At 46.0% G+C, this 22,386-nt stretch overlaps 1 protein-coding gene across 1 annotated transcript in view; it reads right to left on the bottom strand.

Moving 5' to 3' along the window:
• Positions 1-21,966, bottom strand: part of GRK7 (G protein-coupled receptor kinase 7) — a 54,545-nt gene extending 32,579 nt beyond the window's left edge. Inside the window, exons 1-4 of the mRNA XM_054480206.2 lie at positions 19,558-21,966; positions 11,938-12,038; positions 8,040-8,764; positions 6,113-6,550 (exon numbers count right to left, since the gene is read on the bottom strand). Coding sequence (XP_054336181.1) covers positions 6,113-6,550; positions 8,040-8,651 — 1,050 coding nt within the window. The 5' untranslated portion in view covers positions 8,652-8,764; positions 11,938-12,038; positions 19,558-21,966. The remainder of the gene's footprint in view (positions 1-6,112; positions 6,551-8,039; positions 8,765-11,937; positions 12,039-19,557) is intronic.
• Positions 21,967-22,386: the final 420 nt, after the last annotated feature.

Genomic DNA, 22,386 nt, shown 5'->3' with positions numbered 1-22,386 from the left:
TGGACAGAGGCCCTCTGTGCTTTACATTTCTGACTTCTGCTGTCTCTAGCCTCTACACCCATATTGAAAGGACGGGTGTGATGAGGTCAGGCCCACCTGGATAATTTCTCTTTTGATGAATTCAAAGTCAACTAACTAGTAACTTTTTTTTTTTTCTCTGAAAGTCTTACTCTGTCGCCCTGGCTGGAGTGCAGTGGCATGATCTTGGCTCACTGCAACCTCTGCCTCCTGGGTTCAAGCGATTCTCCTGCCTCAGCCTCCCAAGTAGCTGGGAGTACAGGCACGTGCCACCACGCCCAGCTAATTTTTTTGTATTTTTAGTAGAGACCAGGTTTCACTGTGTTAGCCAGGATGGTCTTGATCTCCTGACATCATGATCTGCCTGCCTCAGCCTCCCAAAGTGCTGGGATTACAGGCATGAGCCACCGCACCCTGCCACTAGTAACTGTAATTAAAACTCTGAAGTCCCTTTTGCCCTGTAACATAACACAACCATGGCAGTGATATATCATCATACTCACGGGTCTTGTCTACACTCAAGGGGAGGGGATTATACAAGGGCAAGCAAGGGTCATTGATAGGGGGCCATCTTAGAATTTTGTCTACCATACCATTGTCACAATCATTCTCTAGTTCCAATGTCTGTAAAAGTAATGAATCTGAATTTGATTTCCTAATCCTCATCAATATGTTTTTCCTGGGGCCTGGTGTGGCAGATGCTGTCAGCTCACCCAACACCTAATCTCACTCCTCTCCTTTAACATCCCCCAAAACAGAGGCTGGAAAATGAAATACTCTATTTTTCAGCTTCCTTTGCTGCTAGAAGTGAATATATGACATGGTCCTGGCTAATGGGCTATAAGCAGATATCTGTGGATGTTGTTCTTTTCTCCTCTTTTTTCTTCTCGTGGAATGCAGACTCAATGTTTGGAGTTGCAACAGCCACTTGTGACAAGGAGGAAAAGGCCAAGAGATTTTTTTTTTTTTTGAGACAGGGTATTGTTCTGTCACCCAGGCTGGAGTGCAGTGGCATGATCATATCTCACTGAAGCCTTGAACTCCTGAGCTCAAGCAATCCTCCCACCTCAGCCTCCCAAGTAGCTGGGACCACAGGCATGCATCACCACACCTGGCTAAGTTTAAAACAATTTTTTTTTTTTTTTTGAGACAGACTCTTTCTCTTTCATCCAGGCTGGAGTGCAGTGGTATGATCTTGGCTCACTGAAACTTCCACCTCCCGGGTTCATATGATTCTCCCACCTCAGCCTCCCAAGTAGCTGGGATTACAGGCACCCACCACCACGCCTGGCTAATTTTTGTATTTTTAGTAGAGACAGGGTTTCAACATGTTGGCCAGGCTGGTCTCGAACTCCTGACCTCAGGGGATGCATCTGCCTTGGCCTCCCAAAGTATGGGATTACAGGCGTGAGCCACCACGCCCAGCCTAAAACAAAACAAAACAAAATTTTTAAGAGATAGGGTTCTCACTATTGACTGGTCTTGTCCTCCTGGGCCCAAAGTGCTGGGATTACAGGCCTGAGCCACCACACCCAGCCCAAGCCAGGAGATTTTTAACAGAGGTCTTGTCCGTGACATTGCTGAACAGCCAAATCTATACCAAAATCTGGTATTCTGTTTTATTTAGCAGAAAGACATCCCAACTTATACAAGACTAAATAAGTCTCTGAATGAGAAGAAACTAGCCAAATTTCCAAAGCCATGATGCCTTAACTTTTCTGGAAGAACCGCTCAGACTCAATGCAGAGTTCAACCTCCATCATCAGGGTGATTTTTCCTTGTTACCTCTTCTGTCTTAACTTGTTTTCTGTTGCTTATAACAGAGTATGTAAGACTGAGTATTTTATAAGGAAAATATTTTATAAGGAAAGGAAGGTTGAGGGAAATGTCTGGTGAGAGGATGAGAGCCTTATTGCTGGTGGGAACTCTCTGAGGAGTACTGAGATGACTCAGGGCATCGCGTGGGGCTGAGTATGCTGATGCGCTAGCTCAGGTCTTTCTTTCTCTTCTTATAAAGCTACCAATTCCACTCCTGTGATAACCCATTAATCCATTCATCTATTCACAACGGCAGAGCCCTCATGGTCTATTCACCTCTTAAAGGCCCCACCTCTCCAACACTGCCACTTTGGAGATTGAAGTTTCCAACACGTCAAATTCTGAGGACTCATTCAAACCACAGAATTAACGGTCACGGTAATTCTCTAACATATATCTTGACATCACAGCTGAATATTAGTGATTACAGAAGCCCTGTAACTATGATCTGTCTTTTTTTTCTGTGAAATGTTGTGAATATAATGATCTTACAATATACTTGTGAGCCCAGTTATATGTGTGGGAGCTGCAATGAATAGGAAACTAAGGGGGTTTACTTAGCTGTGTAGAAGGGTAAACAGTGAAGAAAGGAGGCCTTCCTTTCTCCTCTCTTTGTTTTTTATGGCTTTCAATCTTGCTCTCCATCTCTCTCCCCTCACTCTTCCTGATGGTCCCCTGGGCTTCCGTGGCAGGCCCGGAAACTGGGGGATAAAAGTTCTTGGATGAGGCAAGTGACCTAAACCCTGAAGTGTGGTCTCACAGGACGGAGAGGGACGCAGATGTAAAAGGGCCAAAGGTCTGTAGGCAGTGAACCTCTCTACTAAGTACGTTCCTGGTAGCGGACAGCACTGGGGAGGCACAGAAAGCTTCCTGCAGTTTCCAGACGAGCCAGAGAGCTGCACCTGGGAGCCACGGAAGGAGCTGTCCTTCCAAAAGGCCATGGCCCATGAACAGAGCCCGAGGAGACTGAGAAGGGAGACTGGAGTGAGCCAAAGCTCTATGTGTCCCCTAAGCCTCCAGCGAGGTCGAGATATAGCAACAATTAGTGTGATACATGTCCATGGGCGACTCAGAACGAACGCTCCTGCTCAGCACAATGGACAATACAAATGCCAAACTGTGAAGTGCTGCACTTCGGTTTTCTCCAGCTTAGGCGGACACGGATCCACGATTCACAGCGTTCCTGCATTCATAGGAATGTCCCAAGGAGGCAAACACTCTGTCACCTCCCTGGCCTGCTCCTTCTTCCCGCCCACGGAGGAGACAGTGTTACTTCAGCTCCTCCCCACATTCTCTGCCATCATCTACCGTCTTTCCTTCCCACAGGATCAACACCTTCTCTGCTGGCTTTTGCCTCAGCATACAAACCCGCTCTGCCCTCCCCATTTCAAAACTCCATTTCCCCACTGTATCCCCTTCTAGGGACCAGTCTCCCCTTTCCAGAGTCTCATTCCCTACTTCTAGATCAATCCAACCTCCAGAGTCTGAGTTGAGACCTCACCATTCCCTTACACTGATTTCCTAATTGCCGAATCCTACAGGTGGCGTTACCTCTTTGCAGCACTTGACACTTTGACCACACTCTCCTCCCTGAAAGCCTCTTCTTTGGCTCCTGTGGCAGAGGCTGCTAGTTACCTGCTCAATATCCAGCCTTTCTTCATCATTACTAACTAGAACCCCCTCCTTCACCCCTGCCCCAAGTTCACATCTACAATGTGGGCACACACGGCCTGGACATGAGCCGGGTGATCTTCTACTCAGCCCAGATATAATTCAGTAATTATAATCGCTTAATTATAATTCCCTTTTTAACCAAAGAATTTTCAAGAATGTCATTTGTCAGCTTCCCCTGCAGCTAGGGGGTGGCCAGATCACAGTCCTAGCCAGTGATATCTAAGTGAAAGCCGTTGGATGGAGCTTCAAGGAAAGCTCCTAAAGGGGGCCACACTCAACTGCTGCATGCATGCCCATTTACTCCTGACCCTTCCCTCCTTTCTCCTGCCTGGAACATGACCCTGATGGCTGGGGCTACAGCAGCCATCTTGCAGCACATGGAAAAGGCTAGAATTATAAAGATGCAGATCCCGTTATCCTGCAGCTGCTGAACTAATGCTGGCAAGTGCTTATTTCCATACCCCATTACATAAGAAAAATAAACCTCTGTCTTGTTTAATCTATTGTTATTTGGGTTTTCTAGGATATGCCCCTGAAACCCATCTCTAACTGATACAGCTCCTGTGACTATATCACTCTTGCCTTTCCTCCTACTTTTTTTTTTTTTTTTTTTGAGATGGAGTCTCGCTTTGTAGCCCAGGCTAGAGTGCAGTGGTGTGATCTCGGCTCACTGCAAGCTCCGCCTCCCGGGTTGATGCCATTCTCCTGCCTCAGCCTCCCGAGTAGCCTCCTACTTCTTAAACCTCTTCAGGGCCCCTTTTCTTCTATACCCCCTACATGTTGGTGTTTTTCAGCATCTGTTCCTGGTCTTCTTCTCCCACTGTTTCCCAGTGACTCAGCAGTGCCCTCTGCTTCCCAAACCATGATGACTCCAAATCCCCACGTCTATCCCAGGTCTTCCTCCACAGCACTAGGCCTATAGATCTAAATGCCCAGTGAATATCTCTGCCTGCCCCTTCTATAGGAACCTCATAGACAACATAATCACAATTAAACTTGCCAGCTTGCCTATAAATCTGCTCTTCCTTTTGGCCACTGGAGCTAGAGACCCTCACTTTCCCCTCACCCTCATACCCAGCTGGTCCTGAAGTCCCATCAGATCTCTTTCCAAAAGCTCCAATTTGCTCCCACTTCTTCAATCTCACTGTCCTGTACAGACCCCCATTATCTCTTGCCTGGGCCACTCACTACCTTAGCCTCCTAACTAATGTCCCCACCTACCATCTACCTTCCAAACTGTTGCTGCATTGGTCTTAAGACAGAAATCTAATCATGTCATTTCCCTTCTTAAAACCCTTCAAGAGCCCCTCTTCCCCTACAAGAAGGCATTCCAGCACCTGTGAAAGCCCAGCCCTTCAGTCTTGTCAACATCCCTTCCATTATAGCCACATAAAATCACCACAGCAGTTTCCCAAACTTGCCATGATTTTTCTCATTTCCTTTGGGCCCTGTAGGCTGAAAACTGTACAAAAATAAGGTTTTAAGTAAGCATTTAAGAGCCAGGTTTGAGCCCTTGTGTTGCTGTGGAATCTCCCACCTTTGTGCACACAGACTCAGAGATAAAGATGTTAGAATTCCAGAGATTTTCCATTGTTCACCTAACATAATCGCTTAATTATAATTCCCTTTTTAACCAAAGAATTTTAAGCAAGTCAGTTTGAACCAAACTGATTAAAATAAATATCAGTTGCCTTTGTTTTCTTCTATATATTTTCATTTACAATTTCATCTTCATCCAATGCAAAACATTCGCCCATTCCACACTAAACAGGAAAGGAGATATTTTACTTTTAATGTTCTAGGTGTGACAGGATCATTCTTTTTCCTTCTTTCTTTTTTTTTTCTTTTTTCTTTTTCTTTTTCTTTTTTTTTGAGACAGAGTCTCGCTCTGTCGAGCAGGCTGGAGGGCAGTGGCATGATCTCGGCTCACTGCAACCTCTGCCTCCCGGGTTCAAGCGATTCTCCTGCCTCAACCTCCCGAGTAGCTGGGATTACAGGCACCCGTCACCATGCCTGGCTAATTTTTGTATTTTTACTAGAGATGGGGTTTCACCATGTTGGCCAGGCTGGTCTCAAACTCCTGACCTCAGCAGATCCACCCACCTCGGCCTCCCCAAAGTGCCGGGATTACAGGCGTGAGCCATCACACCCAGCCGGATCATTCTTTTTCTTATCTGATTAAAGTTTACCTCCTAGGATCATGGAATTTTAGGGTCCAGCCCCTTCATTTTCCAGAAAAGGAAACCAAGGCTCTATTGGCTCAGAAACACAGCACCATAGAGGTGGTTATTGGTGGGACACACCCGGACCCTGACTATGGATTCAGCTCTTTCCATCTCATCACGAAAGCACGGGCCATCCCCAACTCACAAAAGAGGCTCCCCCATCCCCTGTGAGAGGAGAGCAAAGTAGCCCTCAAATAGCCAATGAAGCTAATCCTCTTACACCACTCCTCTTAAGGCAAGATGACAACGTAAGCTCTTTAGGAAAAAAAACCAAAAGAATTAAGTCCAAGGCTCTGTTTGCCCTGGGAATAGAAAAGCCCTCTCCCCTCCTTTTCAACTCTGTGCCCCGCATTTGGGGCAGGTGGAGAGTCACTCACCCTTTGGGTGATGGGCTTGTCACCCTTCATCTCCACGGCCAGCCCCAGGTCAGATAACCTGCAGTTGCCGAGGTCATCCAGAAGCACATTCTCAGGCTTCATGTCCCGGTAGACGATGCCGAGTTCATGGAGGTGCAGCATCCCACAGGCTATCTGGGCTGAGTAAAAGATCACCCGGCTCATGTCCAGGCCACGCGTGCCCACGTTGTAGATGTGGAACTTGAGGTCTCCCCCGTTCATCAGGCTCATGACAAGGCAGAGATGGGTCTTGCTCTCAAAGGCATAGGCCAGAGAGACAATGAAAGGGCTGCTGACCTTCTCCAAGATTTCCTTTTCCAAGAGAGCCATCTTCTCACCACCTTTCTTCTTCAGCCGCTTCTTGTCCAGTTTCTTACAGGCATACATCTTCCCAGTGTTTTTCACCTGGACAGCACATACCTTAAAGGAGAAAGAAAAGAAGAGAAAGAGGTAGAAGTAGATGGTACTGCAGAGAGGTGGGGAGAAGATGATAAAGGAGGAGGTGGGTGGAAAGATGTTAGGCATTGGAGAAAGGAGAAGATGTAAATAAGAAGTGTTCTCAAGAAAAAGTGGGGACTACAGCGAGATACTCCTTCACCTCACTAGGCAGGCCTTCCATAAAAAAATACAGGAAAATATCAAGTGTTGGCAACGATGTGGAGAAATCGAAACCTTTAAGCATTGCTGGTGGGAATAAAAAATGTGGAAAGTTTGGTGGCTCCTTAAAAAGTTAAACATAGTATCACCATATGACATAGCAATTCCACTCCTGGGCATAAATCCAAGAGAAATGAAAACAAGTATTCAAACAAATACTTGTGCATGAATAGCAGGACCAGACACAATAGCCAAAAGGTGAAAACAACCCAAGCGTCCATCAGCAGATGAATGGCTACATGAAATGTAGTATATCCATATGATGGAATATTATACAGCCATAAAAAGGAATGGAGTATTGACACATGCTACAGTGTGAATGAACCCCCAAAACATTCTAATGAGTGAAAGAAGCCAGACACAAAAGGTCACATATTGTGTGAAACATCCAGAATAAGCAAATCCCTAGAGACAGAAAGCAGACTAGTGGTTGTCAGGGCTGGAGGAGGAAAGGGATGGGGAGGCACTATTAATGGGCACGGGGGTGATAAGAGTGTCTTCGATCTAGATTGAGGTGTTGCTTACCCAGCATTGCATTTGTGCGAAGTGCCACTGCATTGTACATTTTAAAACAGTTAACGGTTAGTTTTATATCAAGCAAATTTTACCTGAAATATTTTTTATTACTTAAAAACAGAAAGCTGGGCACAACTGTGGTACAAAACAGGTTCTCAACCTTACTTCAAGATAAGTGTTTTCTTTCTTTCTTTCTTTCTTTTCTTTTTTTTTTTTTTTGAGAGAGTCTCACTCTGTCACCCAGGCTGGAGTGCAGTGGCACGATCTCGGCTCACTGCAACTTCCACCTCCCGGGCTCAAGTGATTCTCCTGCCTCAGCCTCCCGAGTAGCTGGGATTACAGGCATGCCACCACACCCAGCTAGTTAGAGTGTTTTCTTAAATATCCATTTTTCTTGAAGTACCTTCATTATCACAATTTAGGGGAAATGGAGATCTTCTGTCACACATTGCTATCATTCTCTGAAGTGTCCGGGCATCTCAGCACGTTCCTGATGGAGACCCATGACAGGGTCTTGGCCAAGTCTAAATTTTGCTTGTCTCTCTCATGCCATTTGTGTTTTATTTCACACCATCACACACACAAAGAAGGGGGCTGGGGAGACGGGGCTAGAAATCCTCCACATATGGTCCTGAAATTAGTTCTAAGTAATTGAGATTTAAAAAAAGAAAGGCAACATTACCCCCTTTCATGCTTTATGCTTCACCTTCTAGCCTGGCTACTGGGAGACACTTACCTCCCCAAAACCACCTTTCCCCAGCACTCTGAACTCAGTGAAGTACTTGTCTGACACTGGTTGCATCTCAAAGAGTTTCCACTGCAGAAACTTGTCGTAGAAGGGGCTGGTCAGGAAATCCTTAAAGGGCTGCTCTTGCAAGAAGGCCATGGCCTCAGCCTTGGCCAGCGTCACTGCGGCCACTCGCTCTTCCTCAGTGGTGGCTGCTTGGCACTTGGTGGCCACGGCCTGGCTGAGGAAGGGGTGAGGGTTCCCCGGGGCAGGGGCACTCGCACAAGTGGCCACCAGCCCCTGCAGCGTGCTGTCCTTGGTGGGTCCCTCCTCGGCCAGCTCCCAGTTCTGCACGTCCTCTAGGAAGGTCGCTGGCTTGCGGAACGTGGGCACTGTGGCTAGGAAGTCACGGAAGAGGCGGCGACCGATGGGCTGCTGCTCACACAGGCTGTGGAAGTTCAGGGACAGCTTCTGGCGGAGCTCCGCGCAGCCCTGCAGCCCAGGCAGGGCCAGGCTACGCCGCCGCCGCTGCAGCTCCTTGCTGTCGCAGTCCGAAGGCTTCCGGGCCTGCAGGTAGGCAGTGTTGGCGATCAGGTTGTCCAGGGCCCCCATATCCACCATGGCTGAGCACGGGGCACACTCCCAGGGAAAGCACAAGAGGGCTGGAGGGCTGCTGGCTGCTTTCCCTTCCCGGGTGAGACAACGTCCAAGAGATTTACAGTGAGTCCTGTGGCCTGTGGGTGGGACCCGTGGAGGGTGTGAAAGAGGTTTCTCTTGTAAGAAGCTTTGACTGGCTATGTATAGCCCTCCAGGAACTGCACACGACAGGTCATGCTCCCACCTGCCAAGGCGAAAGCCGCTGGGACACCTGCCAGGGCCACCTCCTTCGCTGGTCCCTTCATCTTAGGGTCTTTCTCCACATAGCCCTGTACCCTGAATATCTGGCTAGAACCGTGTTCCAAGGAAGTGATCATACCCGTTGTCATCTAATTTGTTGCTGATGTGGTAGTTTAATCTGTTTCTAATTTTACTTGTTTCCTACCAGGCTCAAGCTATGTAAACTCCTAGGAATAGCGGGTCAGGTAGAGGAACTGTGAGAAGTCAGAGCAGTTTCCTCCCAGGGTCTAGCAGCCTGACACGAAGAGCAGGTTACAGAGGGGATGTTGTGAGCTTTGAGTCCTGAGATGTGTTCCCAGAGGCCCTAAGGACTCCAGTGTTGGCCAGGGCAGATGCACCCTGAATAGCTTGCAGAAATCCTGCAGCTTTCTTTGCTCTGAGGAGTCTGTGACCTGGAGTACCTTGGGTTAAAAGAGGGGCCATCTCCACCCAAAACATACCATGAAGCCGTATAAGCAGAAAAAGCCATATTCCTGGAATGAAGGGAGTTGGCCTGGAGTGTCTGGGCTCTGAATGAGACAAGAATTTTCCATGATCCCAAAGACAGAAAGCACACCACTCATGGCATGCGGTCGCGACTGTTCTAAGGGCACAATCTAATGAGCAGACTCCGAATGCCAAGGAGCCTTCGCGTGGAGCCAAGAGCAGTGAAGTTTCAGATGTGGCCCCTTGACATCTTTGCCCATGCACCCCATCAAGCGAGGAAGCTTCCTTCCATGGAGGGCGCTCGGAGCTGTCACAGACCTCGGCCTCATCAAGACAAATTGATCCAGACAGAGATCAGGCTAAGAACTTCTGCTCCAAAAATAACAACCTGTGTCCCACAGGGAAAGGATACTCAGGCTTTTTCTTCACAAAGCAAGGCTAAGGCGGCTTAAAAACAAAGTCATTCAGTATTATGCCAAAGTGTTTACAAGTGAGAAAAAGAGAGAGGGAGGAGGGGGAAGAAAGCTGGTCAGTCTTTTTCCAAACAAACAACCGCTAGCATACACTTTGTGAAAACATAGTCATGACCGCCTTGCTCTGCCTGTCAGAGCCTCCGACTGTTCCCCTAGAGCAGATACACACTTGGCCTCATGCTACCAGGAATTATGTAATGAACTCGTGGGTGCCCTTTGGCTTTGCGCCGCTGTGCTGGAAACGATCACCTCTGCCATGGAGATGGGCGATCTGCACCGGTGCGCTGCTCTGAACCATGCTGTCTGCTTTGAAACCAACACGGGAAATGTTGGATACTTTTCTGTTCTTTATATGTTACCCTGGTCCACATTGTTCAGTAGTGAGAAATTGGTCTGAGAATTTCTTCGGAGGAGCAAATGCCTTTTCCCGTGGTTCTTAGGAATGTAGTGGCAGCCTAGCAAGGTGGAACCTTGAGAAAATGGCAGCATTGATATCACAGATTATCTATATCTATATCTAGATCTATATATAGATATATTTTTTTTGAGACGGAGTCTTGCTCTATCGCCCAGGTTGGAGTGCAGTGGCGCAATCTCGGCTCACTGCAAGCTCCACCTCCTGGGTTCACGCCATTCTCCTGCCTCAGCCTCCCGAGTAGCTGGGACTACAGGCACCTGCCACCACGCCCAGCTAATTTTTTGTATTTTGTTTAGTAGAGACGGGGTTTCACTGTGATAGCCAGGATGGTCTCGCTCTCCTGACCTCATGATCCGCCCGTCTCGGCCTCCCAAAGTGCTGGGATTACAGGCGTGAGCCACCGTGCCCAGCCGATATCACAGAGATATTTAAGCTTATCACTGGGGAAAAAAAATGCTTTCACTGGTGAACATATATGCTATGAACTGCTTGATTCCATTCACGCTAATACTTTCTTTTATCCCTAAGTAATCACTTAACCCAGTACTGTCCAGTAGAAAATATGAAGCCACATATGTAATTAAAAATTTTCTAGCAACCACATTAATATGATAAAAGAAATAGGTGAAATTAACTTTAATAGTTATATTTTAGTTAGCTCAGTATATCCAAAATATTATCATTTCAACATGTAATTGATGTAAAAGTTGCCAGTGGGATATTTTACATTCTTTTTTTTGCGTGTGTCCTGAGTTCGCAGAATCTGGTTTGTACATTACACTTACAACACATTTCAATTCAAACCAGCCAAATTTCAAATGCTAAGTAGCCACATGTGCTACTTAGCATTTGAAATAAGTAGCCACATGTGGCTACTTATTGGAGAGCACAGACTTACCTTTATTTATGTAACTTTGTCATTCTTAAAAAGAGGGAGTTTTTCTTATCATCTGTTTGCTAATCAACAATACTATAGATCTGAATAAATAACTCTCTTTTCTTTTTTTTTTTTTTAGACAGGGTCTCACTCTGTCACTCTGTCGCCCAGGCTAGGGTGCAGTGGCGTGATCTTAGCTCACTGCAACCTCTGCCTCCTGGGCTCAAGCAAGTCTCCCAAGTAGCTGAGACTACAGTCACCCGCCACCACACCCGGCTAATCTTCATATTTTTAGTAGAGACGGGGTTTCACCATGTTGCCCAGGCTGGTTTTGAACTCCTGACCTCAAGTGATCCGCCCTCCTTGGCCTCCCAAAGTGCTAAGATTACAGGCGTGAGCCACTGTGCCTGGTTCACTTTCTTATTAATTAAAAATAATCTGGCTGGGTGCAGTGGCTCATGCCTGTAATCCCAGCACTTTGGGAGGCTGAGGCAGGTGGATCACTTGAAGCCAGGAGTTTGAGATCAGCCTGGCAACATGGCGAAACCCCATCTCTGCTAAAAATACAAAAATAAGCTGGGCATGGTGGTGGACTCCTGTAGCCCCAGCTACTTGAGAGGCTGAGGCAGGAGAATCGCCTGAACCCAGGAGGCGGAAGCTTCAATGAACCGAGATCGACAGAGTGAGACTCTGTCTTAAAACATATAATAATAATAATAATCTGGTGACAACAAGTTTAAATAATATTTGACACAAAATATAGAAGTTATAAAATGATAATATGGTACCTACCATTATTTTTAAAGTTTTGCTCACCTGACAATACAGTGAAAAATCAGGCTGAGAATTTCTTCGGAGGAGCAAATGCCTTTTCCCGTGGTTCTTAGGAATGTGGTGGCAGCCTAGCAAGGTGGAACCTTGAGAAAATGGCAGCATTGATATCACAGAGATATTTCAGCTTATCACTGGGGAAAAACATGCTTTCACTGGTGAACACGTATGCTATGAACTGCTTGAAGGTCTATTTAAAATGAAACATTTTCTTTTTCTTTCTTTTTTCTTTTTTCTTTTTTGAGACAGGGTCTAACTCTGTTGCCCAGGCTAGTGTGCAGTGGCTCAATCTCAGCTCACTGCAGCCTCGACCTCCTGGGCTCAAGGGATCCTCCCACCTTAGCCTCCCGATTTGCTGGGACTACAGGCATGCACCACTACACCTGGCTAATTTTTGTATTTTTAGTGGAGACATGTTGCCCAGGCTGGTCTCGAACTCCTGGCCTCACGTAATCCACCTGCTTCGGCTTCTGAAAGTGCTGAGATTACATGTATGAGCTACCATGCCCGGCTGGAACACTTTCTGTGATTGCTAACAGTAGGATCCAGAGATTTTCCCAACTTAATGAAACAGTAATTATAGGTTCAATTAAAGAACAGCATTGAATTCTTATATTAGAAGCAGAGCACATACTTTGCCAAAAGTGCTGGGCACAGTCAGCATCCCTTACACCAAGTGGGGAAATGTACCAGAAACCTGGGGTTGAAGATGTGGCCCAACAGTTATGAGCACTAAGTCCAGCACTGCTTGGGAAATCTGAATCCTGGCTTTAGCAAGTCCTAGCTGTGTGACTTTCAGCAAGTTACTTAACTTCTCTGAGTCTTAGTTTCATCATTTATAAAACAGGTAATAAATGTTGATTCTTGGGTAAACTTTGAGAGAATTAAATGCCAAATGCCTGGCACAAAGAAGTGATCAAAAAGTATTAGCTTTTAAATCACCACCATCAGGCCAGGCGCAGTGGCTCATGCCTGTAATCCCAGCACTTTGGGAGGCCGAGGTGGGCAGATCACGAGGTCAGGAGATCGAGACCATCCTGGCTAACACGGTGAAACCCTGGAAGGCAGAGCTTGCAGTGAGCTGAGATAGTGCCACTGCATTCCAGCCTGGGCGACAGAGCAAGACTCCGTCTCAAAAAAATAGTAATAATAAATAATAATAATAATAATAAATCATGACCATCAATCATCAAAATTTAGTCCAAAATTCTGCTTTCTAATATGCAGATTGGAGGGGAGAAAGGCCTAAGCAATGTAGAAGAAGATGGGTTCCTGTGTCCCATGCACACCTAGTATAGAGCAGCCAATTCAGCATTTGCACAGGACCTTGGAAAGCTGTGATGCCCCATGCAGCTAGAAGACAGGGAGGTCAGATTTATTAAATATCATGCAAGATTCCTAACACACTATTGTAACTCAACAATTTACTATATTCCACCACAAAAAGAAGACTAACCTCTGTCACATGAAAAGAGGATATATTTCTTTATTTTTATTTTATTTTTTCAACTTTTTTTTTTTTTTTGAGACAAAGTCTTGCTCTGTTGGCCAGGCTGGAGTGCAGTGGCATGATCTCAGTTCACTGCAACCTCCGCCTCCCAGGTTCAAGCAATTCTTGTACATCAGCCTCCCAAGTAGCTGGGATTACAGGCATATGCCAACACACCCAGATAATTTTTGTATTTTTAGTAGAGATGGGGTCTCACCTTGTTGGCTAGGCTGGTCTTGAACTCCTCCTAACCTCAAGTGATCTGCCCGCCTCAGCCTCCCAAAGTGCTGGGATTACAGGCGTGAGCCACTGCGCCTGACCTCAACTTTTATTTTAGATTAAGGGAAGTTTCATTTTGAATGAAAAATCATAACTTTTATGATAGTAGAAAGCAATTTAAATATTTTAGTATTTTTAGGACCCATTTTGTAACCTAGGGAAAGAAAAAAATGCTCTTGCCCAGGTCTTTCATTACCCTTTGCATCATTTAAAGCATTATTAATGGTGTACATGGTCTCAATTTTAAAGTTTTCTCTCTGAAAATACATCCTAAGATTAACTATTTAAGGAAAATAGTAAAGCTAAGTTTCTAATAAGAAACTCACCATCCTTTAAAATGCACAATTCTCTGCATGGTCCAATAGCATATCTATTTGAAGATCAAGAATTAGGAAGTAATATAGTGCAGTGCTATATGGTCTTAGAAACACAGAGAAGCTATTTTGAGCAGTGTAAGTTCTGAAGCAGACTAATATGTTAGCATTAAAATACCCAAAGAGGCTGGACACAGTGGCTCATGCCTGTAATCCCAGCACTTTGGGAGGCTGAGGTGGGCGGATCACGAGGTCAGGAGTTCGAGACCAGCCTGGCCAATATGGTGAAACCTCATCCCTACTAAAAATACAAAAATTAGCCGCGCATGGTGGTGCATGCCTGTAATCCCAGATACTTGGGAGGCTGAGGCAGGAGAGTTGCTTGAACCCGGGAGGTGGAGGTTGCAGTGAGCTGAGATAGTGCCACTGCACTGTAGCCTGGGTGACAGCAAGATTCTATCTCAGGAAAAATAAATAAATTAATTAAATAAAATAAAACAAAATACCCAAAGAACCCAGGTTGTTCTTTAGCTTCAAGTTGCTGATTGTTCAACAACTTTTGTTGTTGTTGTTGTTGTTTAAAAATAGATTTAGGGGTTGGGTGCAGTGGCTCACACCTGTAATCCCAGCACTTTTGGGAGGCCGAGACGGGTGGATCACCTGAGGTCAGGAGTTTGAGACCAGCCTGACCAATATGGTGAAACCCTGTGTCTACTAAAAATACAAAAATTAGCCGGGCATGGTGGCGGGTGCCTGTAATCCCAGCTACTCGGGAGGCTGAGACAGAAGAATTGCTTGAACCCAGGAGGCAGAAGTTACAGTGAGCCTAGATTGCGCCACTGCTCTCTAGCCTGGGTGACAAAGCAACATTCAGTTTCAAAAAAAAAAAAAAATCGATTTGGGGGGTACAAGTACAGTTTTGTTATATGGCTATATTACATAATGATGAAGTCTAGGCGTTCAGTGTAGCCATCACTTGAATAATGTACATTGTACACATCAAGTAATTTCTTATCCCTTACCCCTGCTCCCATCTTCCTACCCTCCCATCCTTCCTAGACTTTAGTGTTTATTATTCTACTCTCTAAGTACATATGTACATATTATTTAGTTACTGATTATTGAGAGAGTACATGCTGTATTTGACTTTCTCTTTCTGAGATGTTTCACTTACATAATAATGGCCTCCAGTTCCATCCACATTGATGAAAAAGACATGATTCCATTCTTTTTTATGGCTGAGTAGTATTCCATGTATGGATATGTACACACACACACACAAACATGCGCACACACACACACATTTTCTTTACCCAGTCACCCATTGGTGAATACTTAGGTTGATTCCATATCTTTGCTATTGTGAATAGTGCTGTGATAAACATATGTGTGCAGTTATCTTTTTAATATAATGATTTCTTTTCCTTTGAGGAGATACTCAATAGTGGGGTTGCTGGACCAAATGGCAGTTCTCCATACTGGTTTTGACTTTTTTTTTTTTTTTTTTGAGACTGGGTCTCACTCAGTCACCCAGGCTGGAGTGCAGTGGTGTGATCATGGCTTACTGCAGCCAGCCTCGACCCCTTTGGTTTCAAGTGATCCTCCCACCTCAGCCTCCCAAAGTGCTGAGATTGCAGGTGTGAGCCACCATGCCTGGTCTCCATACTGTTTTCCATATAGTTTGTACTAATTTACATTCTCCTCAGAAGTGTATAAACATTCCCTTTCTCAACATCCTCACCAACATTTGTTGTTTTTTGACTTTTTAGCAGTAGCTGTTCTGACTGGTGTGAGGTGGTATCTCATTCTGTAATCTGCATTTCTCTGATCATTAGTGGTGATGAATATTTTTTATATGCTTGTTGGCCATTTATATGTCTTCTTTTGGCAACATCTGATTTGAATCCTTCTACAGCAAAGGGTGTCTTTTTTTTTCTTTTTTCTTTCAGTAAAAGCCCTCTACTGGAAAGTACAGCAAAAGGGTCTTTACCCTCCCAGCAATAGCTGGCCACACTTTTAATAATTTGAAGTAATCAAAAATACCTTGTTGGCCAGGTGTAGTGGCTCACTAGGTGGCACCTAGTTGAAATCTAGCATTTACGTTTTTTTCTGGTCTGTTTTCTTCATGTACAGTAATAGTTTAGATTAAGTAAACACTAAGGTAACACACATTTTATAAACTCTGAGATTATTGGATAATTGGAGTTAATAGGAAAGTGAGTGGTTTTCAACTGACATTTCCTGAAAGCTGGAAAATGAATTGTTCCCTCCTCTATGTGCCGCTTGGATTTGATACCTACCTCTAGAACAGCCTTTAACCACGCTATAATTCCAGCACTTTGGGAGGCCAAGGCAGGCAGATCACTTGAGATCAGCCTGGCCAAACTGGTGAAACCCTATCTTTACTAAAAATACAAAAATTAGCTGGGCATGGTAGCAGGCGGTTGTAATCTCAGCTACTCGGGAGGCTGAGGCAGGAGAACGGCTTGAACCCAGGAGGTAGATGTTGCAGTGGGCCGAGATTGCGCCACTGCACTCCAGCCTGGGCGACGGGGCAAGGCTCTGTCTCAAAACAAACAAACAAACAAAATCTTGTTGGTTTTTCAAAAATACTTTGTGATAATTCATTATGGCAGCCATAGGAAAGTAATACAGGGGCTGTCTGGTAGGAGCTGGGACTGCAGGAGAGGCTGTCACGTGGGAGCTGAAAGATCGGAGACGCAGCCACTCCCAGAGGTCACACACGAGGCTGAGCGAGATGGGGAGAGATGCCCCGGGGTCTTTCCTCATTAGCAGAGCCTGGCCAGAAGCCAGAGGGCAAGGGAGGCTGGGAAATGGCACTTGCAGAGCTTGCATGGGGTGAGCCCCTGGAGATACAGATCAGAGAAGGCCAAAGTCAGAGAAAGTGTCTGAGAACAAACAGGATGATGACCAACTCCTGTACCATTATCAGTTAAGCCATCCTTTTAAGGATTTGACCTATCTCTTAGGAACAATGGGAGACCACTAGAGTGTTTAGCCATCCGATGTGGATATATTTGTGTTTCAAAGACACCACTGGCTGCTGCTTAATGAATAGAGTGGGTGCAGGAAGTCCAGATGAGAGGTTACTGCAGCAGCCCGGTGAGTCATGATGCTGGCTGTCAAGATGGAACAAAGCAGAAGGAATCTTAAGCTATTCAGAAGGCAAAATGGTCAGGAGTTGATGATTATGGAGGGTGAAGTAGAAGGAGATGAAGGGGTGAATCCAGGCTTAGGAGAGCTGGAGGATGGTTATGTCATTCACCAAGACAGGGAAAACCCGGAAGAAGGTGTTCAGTTTGGAACATGCAGAATTTGGGGTGCCTGGGAGATGTCCCAGTGGTGATGTTAGGTGGGAAGTGGGATAGAAGGGTCTGGAGTTCAGAGGAGAGGTCTGGAGGGAAAGGCATGTTTGGGAGGCATAGGGGAGTAGGTAATAATTGATGCAGGCATTGAAGAACCCACCTGGGGAGAGAGAAGGGAGTGAGACTGGAAGAGGGACAAGGATTGAGCCTTGAGGTCATTCAAAGTTTATCATTCAGAGGATGAGCCTGTAAAGGAGGCTGAGAAGGAATGAGAAGGGAAGCTGGAGAGAAGCAGGAAAGTGTGGTGCCACAAAAGCCAAGTAGAGAGTGGCCAACTGCATCCAATGCGGCTGAGAGGCTGAGACAACGAGGAGAAAGAAAGGAGGATGGATGGAAACCACTGGCTCCTGGAGTAGGACTCTCAGCCTGACTGGAGGGGATTGAGGAGGGAAGGAAGATGGAGAAGTGAACGTTGCAGCCACAGAACTTTGGCCATGAAAAGGGAGAGACATATGATGGGGAGCTGGAGGGGTTGCGAGAGATGGGAGAAAAAATTAATGGCAGTATCTTGTGCTTGTTAAAAGCTGACAAGGGCCAGAGGCGGTGGCTCATGCCTGTAATCCTAGCACTTTGGGAGGCCAAGGCGGGTGGATCACCCGAGGTCAGGAGTTCAAGACCAGCCTGGCCAACATGGTGAAACTCCATTTCTACTAAAAATACAAAAAAATTAGCCAGGCACGGTGGCGGGTGCCTGTAATCCCAGCTCCCTGGGAGGCTGAGGCTGGAGAATCACTGGAACCCGGGAGGCGGAGGCTGAGGTGGAGTCTGCAGTGAGCCAAGATTGCACCACTGCACTCCTGGGGAACAGAGCGAGACTCTGTCTCAAAAAAAAAAAAAAGGCTGACAGGAAGGATCCACATTAGAGGACGAGGTTAAAATATAAGGGGAAAGATTGGCCTTAGGACGAAGGGCAGCTCTCCAGACAGCACAGGAGTGTGGGTCTGTTGCAAGGGGTCTATGTGTGGTGGCCCCATTTACCATGATAACCGTGACACAGTGTGGTTAGAGGCCGCTCCACAGGTAGGCACCAAATCCAAGGGGAACATAGAGGAAGGAACAATTCATGTTCTAACTTTCAGGAAATGTCAGTTGAAAACCACTCACTTTCCTATTAACTCTAATTATCCAATAATCACAGAGTTTAAAATAGAATGCATGTTATCATAGTGTGTACCTAGTCTAAGCTCTTCCTGTACATGAAGAAAACAGACCAGAAAAAAACTTAAATGCTGGGTTTAGACTAGGAACTTAGGGTCTCCTAGTCCATTCCAGGGTACTTTTCACTTAGCATTGTCCCTGTGGCATAGAGAAGCTTGGGGGTAAAATAATCTAGTGTGACACACAAAGGAGAAAGCTGAGATATTTAAAAATGATTCTTGTCCTCTGTTTCCCTTTAAAATAGCAGACTTTTCTGCTGGGCATGGTGGCTCACGCCTGTAATCCCAGTACTTTGGGAGGCTGAGGTGGGCAGATCACGAGGTCAGGAGATCGAGACCATCTGGCTAACACGGTGAAACCCCATCTCTACTAAAAATACAAAAAACTAGCTGGGTGTGGTGGCGGGCGCCTGTAGTCCCAGCTACTCGGGAGGCTGAGGCAGGAGAATGGCGTGAACCCGTGAGGCAGAGCTTGCTGTGAGCCGAGATCACGCCACTGCACTCCAGCCTGGGTGACAGAGTGAGACTCCATCTCAAAAAAAAAAGAAAAAATTAAGTTAAGCGTGTAGACCCCAGTTAAATGTCCACTGGTGGGGTAGAGGGAGTTATGTTAAAGAATATTTTAAAATATTTAAACACCCCAACTTTGATAAACAATAGTAACATTAGAGTCATTTGCAAATGAGATGAAAGTCTTATTTCCATATACAGTGTGGGCCTGACCCTTGACATACACTATGGTAAAGAAAATGGAACATCAGATTCAGTTGGTGACTAAACTTAAACACCTCTTACCTGATAGCACATTGCAAGTAAAGACTTTGATGTATAAAAGAGAATTCGTAAGTAGGACTGAGTACTAAGTCATATTAACTAAAATCCACACAAAGCTCTGGCGTTTCATTTGTCTATTCATTCTATGCACTTATCCCACAAATATACAGATTTGCTTTGATTGGGCAGCTCTTTGTTGGTCTCACCTGGGCTCACTCTTATGGTTGCATTCAGCTGGGGGATCGGTGGGTGGCTGAGCTCAGCTGGGATTGCTGGGGTGGTTGAGCCTCTCTGCAGTCTTTCCTCCTGGGCTTTCTCAAAGCATGATGGCCTCAGGGCAGTTTTCCAAAAGAGTGAAGGCAGAAGCTGCAAGATCTCTTCAGTTCTAGGCTCTGAAGCTGATACACCGTTAAATTCTGCCACATTCTACTGGTCACAAGCCTAGCCCAGGTTGAAAGGAGTAGCTGTAAAATACTGTGGCCATGTTTTCTGACCCACCACAGATGGTGGTAAGTGCTGTGAAGAAAAATCAAGCAGGGAAGGAGAAGGGAAGTGCTGAGATACACCAGGGAGAAGGCTTCGCTTTTAAATAGGGTGGTCAGGCAAGACTGCATCGAGAAAATGATGAGAGTTAAGACCTCCTGAAGGTAAGGGCATGAGCAATGTGACTGCCTGAGGGTAGAGCACTTCAGGGAGAAGGAACAGCTGGCTCAAAGGCTGGTGAGCTTGAGAAACAGCAAGAAGGTCAGTGTGGGTGGCCCAGAGTGAGGGGCCCGCAGCAGGAAATGTCCTCAGAGAGGAAACAGAGCAGACCAGTGAGGCAGTACTGATCACTGCAAGAACTTAGGTTTTCCTTCTGAGTGAGATGGAAAGCCACTGGAAGTTTTCAACAATCAGATGAACATTTTAACAGGATCACAGACAGAAGGGGGCAAGGGTTAAAACAGAAAAACCAGTCTGCAGGCTGCTGCAGTAACCCCGGTGAGAAACCAGGAGGGGGGAAGATAGTTTGCTTATGGATGGATTGTGGGTGTGACAGAAATAAAAGGAGCAAGGGTGATTCCAAGGTTTTGGGCCTGAGTAACTGGAAGGATGAATTTCTCGTAAACAGGGTGGGAAATCCTCTGGAGGAGCAGGGTGTGGGGAAGATCAAGAGCTAAGTCTTGTACCTGTTAAATTTGACCTGCCGGGGAGACAGCCAAATGGAGGTCTTGAGTAGTCTACAAGATCTGTGGGTCTGGAACCCACAGGAGAGGCCTGGGCTGGAGATAATCATTGGGAGTCACTCCAGATATAAATGGCCTTTAGAGCCACAGGACTGGGTGTGATCACTCTGGGGTGATGGCAGAGAAATCTAAGGACTGAGCCCTAGAGTTTGAGGAGGTGAGGGCAGTGGGGTATTAGGAGAGACAGAATGTGGATCCTGGATATCAAGGGAAGAAAGAGTGTCAAGGAGGAAAGAGTGATTAACTATGGCAAATGCTGCTGAGAGGTCAGTGGGATACGGACTGAGAATTGGTCAGTGAATTTAACAACTTGGAGGTCACGCAGATGCTTGACAAGAGCAGTTTCTACGAAGCAGTGGGATGAAAACCTTATGAGAGTCAGTTCGACAGAGAATCAATGAATTGGAGGCAGCTAGTGTAAGCTACTCTTGAGGAGTCTTGCTTAAGGGTGTGACCACCGGAGTGAGTGGCAGTCAAGGCAGGCGTGGAGAGCACATCACTGGAGGAGATGAGATCAGGGGATGGAGAGGCCAGGGTATGAGAAGCATCAGCCATGTCGGTATTGAAATCACCAAGAATTATCAAGAGTAGTGATGGAGAGCTGGGAGCTAGCAACTCAGGGAGTGATTTGTGGGGCTGCAAGAAGACACAGTGACTGCTGGAGTCCAGTCACATGAGATTCAAAGCTGGGTGTTTTTAGGGAAGGAGGGAGAGCAGCAATGAAGAGAAATGAAGACGTCTTGCATGTTGCCAGGTCCAGTTGGATGAGGGGAGCAGAAGTGTTGCAGAAGAAACAGTGTCCTTGGGGGAGAACCAGGTTTTAGGGAAAACAAAATGGAGGGAATTTGTAGGGAAGGGAAGAGGATGGAGGAAATTTTGTTGGTGTAAATATTGGAGGGCACAGAGGACAAGTTTCAGAAGTCAGGAAGAGGTAGGAGTTGCAGGAATAAAAGGGAATGTAAAGAACTACTTGGAATTAGAGTTAGGAGAATGTGAGTTGAGCTGGAAAACCGGGTTTCTTGTGTTGAGGTATCTAACTAGGATAAAGGGCAGGATGAGATTGCTGGACTCAAAGCAGATGGTGGTGGACAGTGTTGGGGGCAGGGAGGGGTGCTGGCCTTACCACGCACAGTGGATCTGGATCCAGGATCCTGCAGCTTCCACTGGGCTACTGCTGAGTTGAAGGAGGTCTTAGGCACAGCACTGGGGCCCTGGTCCCTCATCTGTGAAGGTGGAGCTGGCAGAGGGTTGGGCTGATCTGAGGCCCCCCAGACTTTGCTGGGTTAGTTAGTGGGTTTGAGAGCTAAAGGTGGAGGCTACAGCAAGAGCTTTGAAAGTTGCTCCTTTCTCTTTGCATTCACCTTAAGGACCTAACAGCAGGGAATGGTGAAGTTGGGAGGACTCCAGAGCTCCTATGCCTTATTAGGGTGACTTATGCACTCACAAAACTTCAGTTCTGGGCTGTTGTTTGACCGAAACACAGCACTACGGCTTCAGGGTCACCAAGGGCTATTTGAAGCATGAGGTATGGGAAGAATCCAAGCCCATATTTTTCATCCTTAAGAAGATCTAAGCATATTGTCAGAAAAGTGAGAGTTCAGAGTTCAGTGAGGAATTTCAGGCTACACTAAAATTTTCATCTTATAATTGGGGGTAGCTCCAAGATTTTGCACATTTAAAACCCTGAAAAATATTCTAGAAGAGAGATGGAATTAATAAAACATTTTCCCTTTAAAAAATCACTTCTTCCATTACTTTTTTCTTCTGAGTTTTGAGAAACTTCTTGAAAGTGTGGCCCTTCTAATGAAC

Source organism: Pongo pygmaeus, chromosome 2 (genome assembly GCF_028885625.2).
Source record: "Pongo pygmaeus isolate AG05252 chromosome 2, NHGRI_mPonPyg2-v2.0_pri, whole genome shotgun sequence".
Lineage (NCBI taxonomy): Eukaryota > Metazoa > Chordata > Mammalia > Primates > Hominidae > Pongo > Pongo pygmaeus.
Note: the sequence above shows the minus strand (reverse complement) of the source record. Positions and strands in the feature narration are given on the sequence as shown.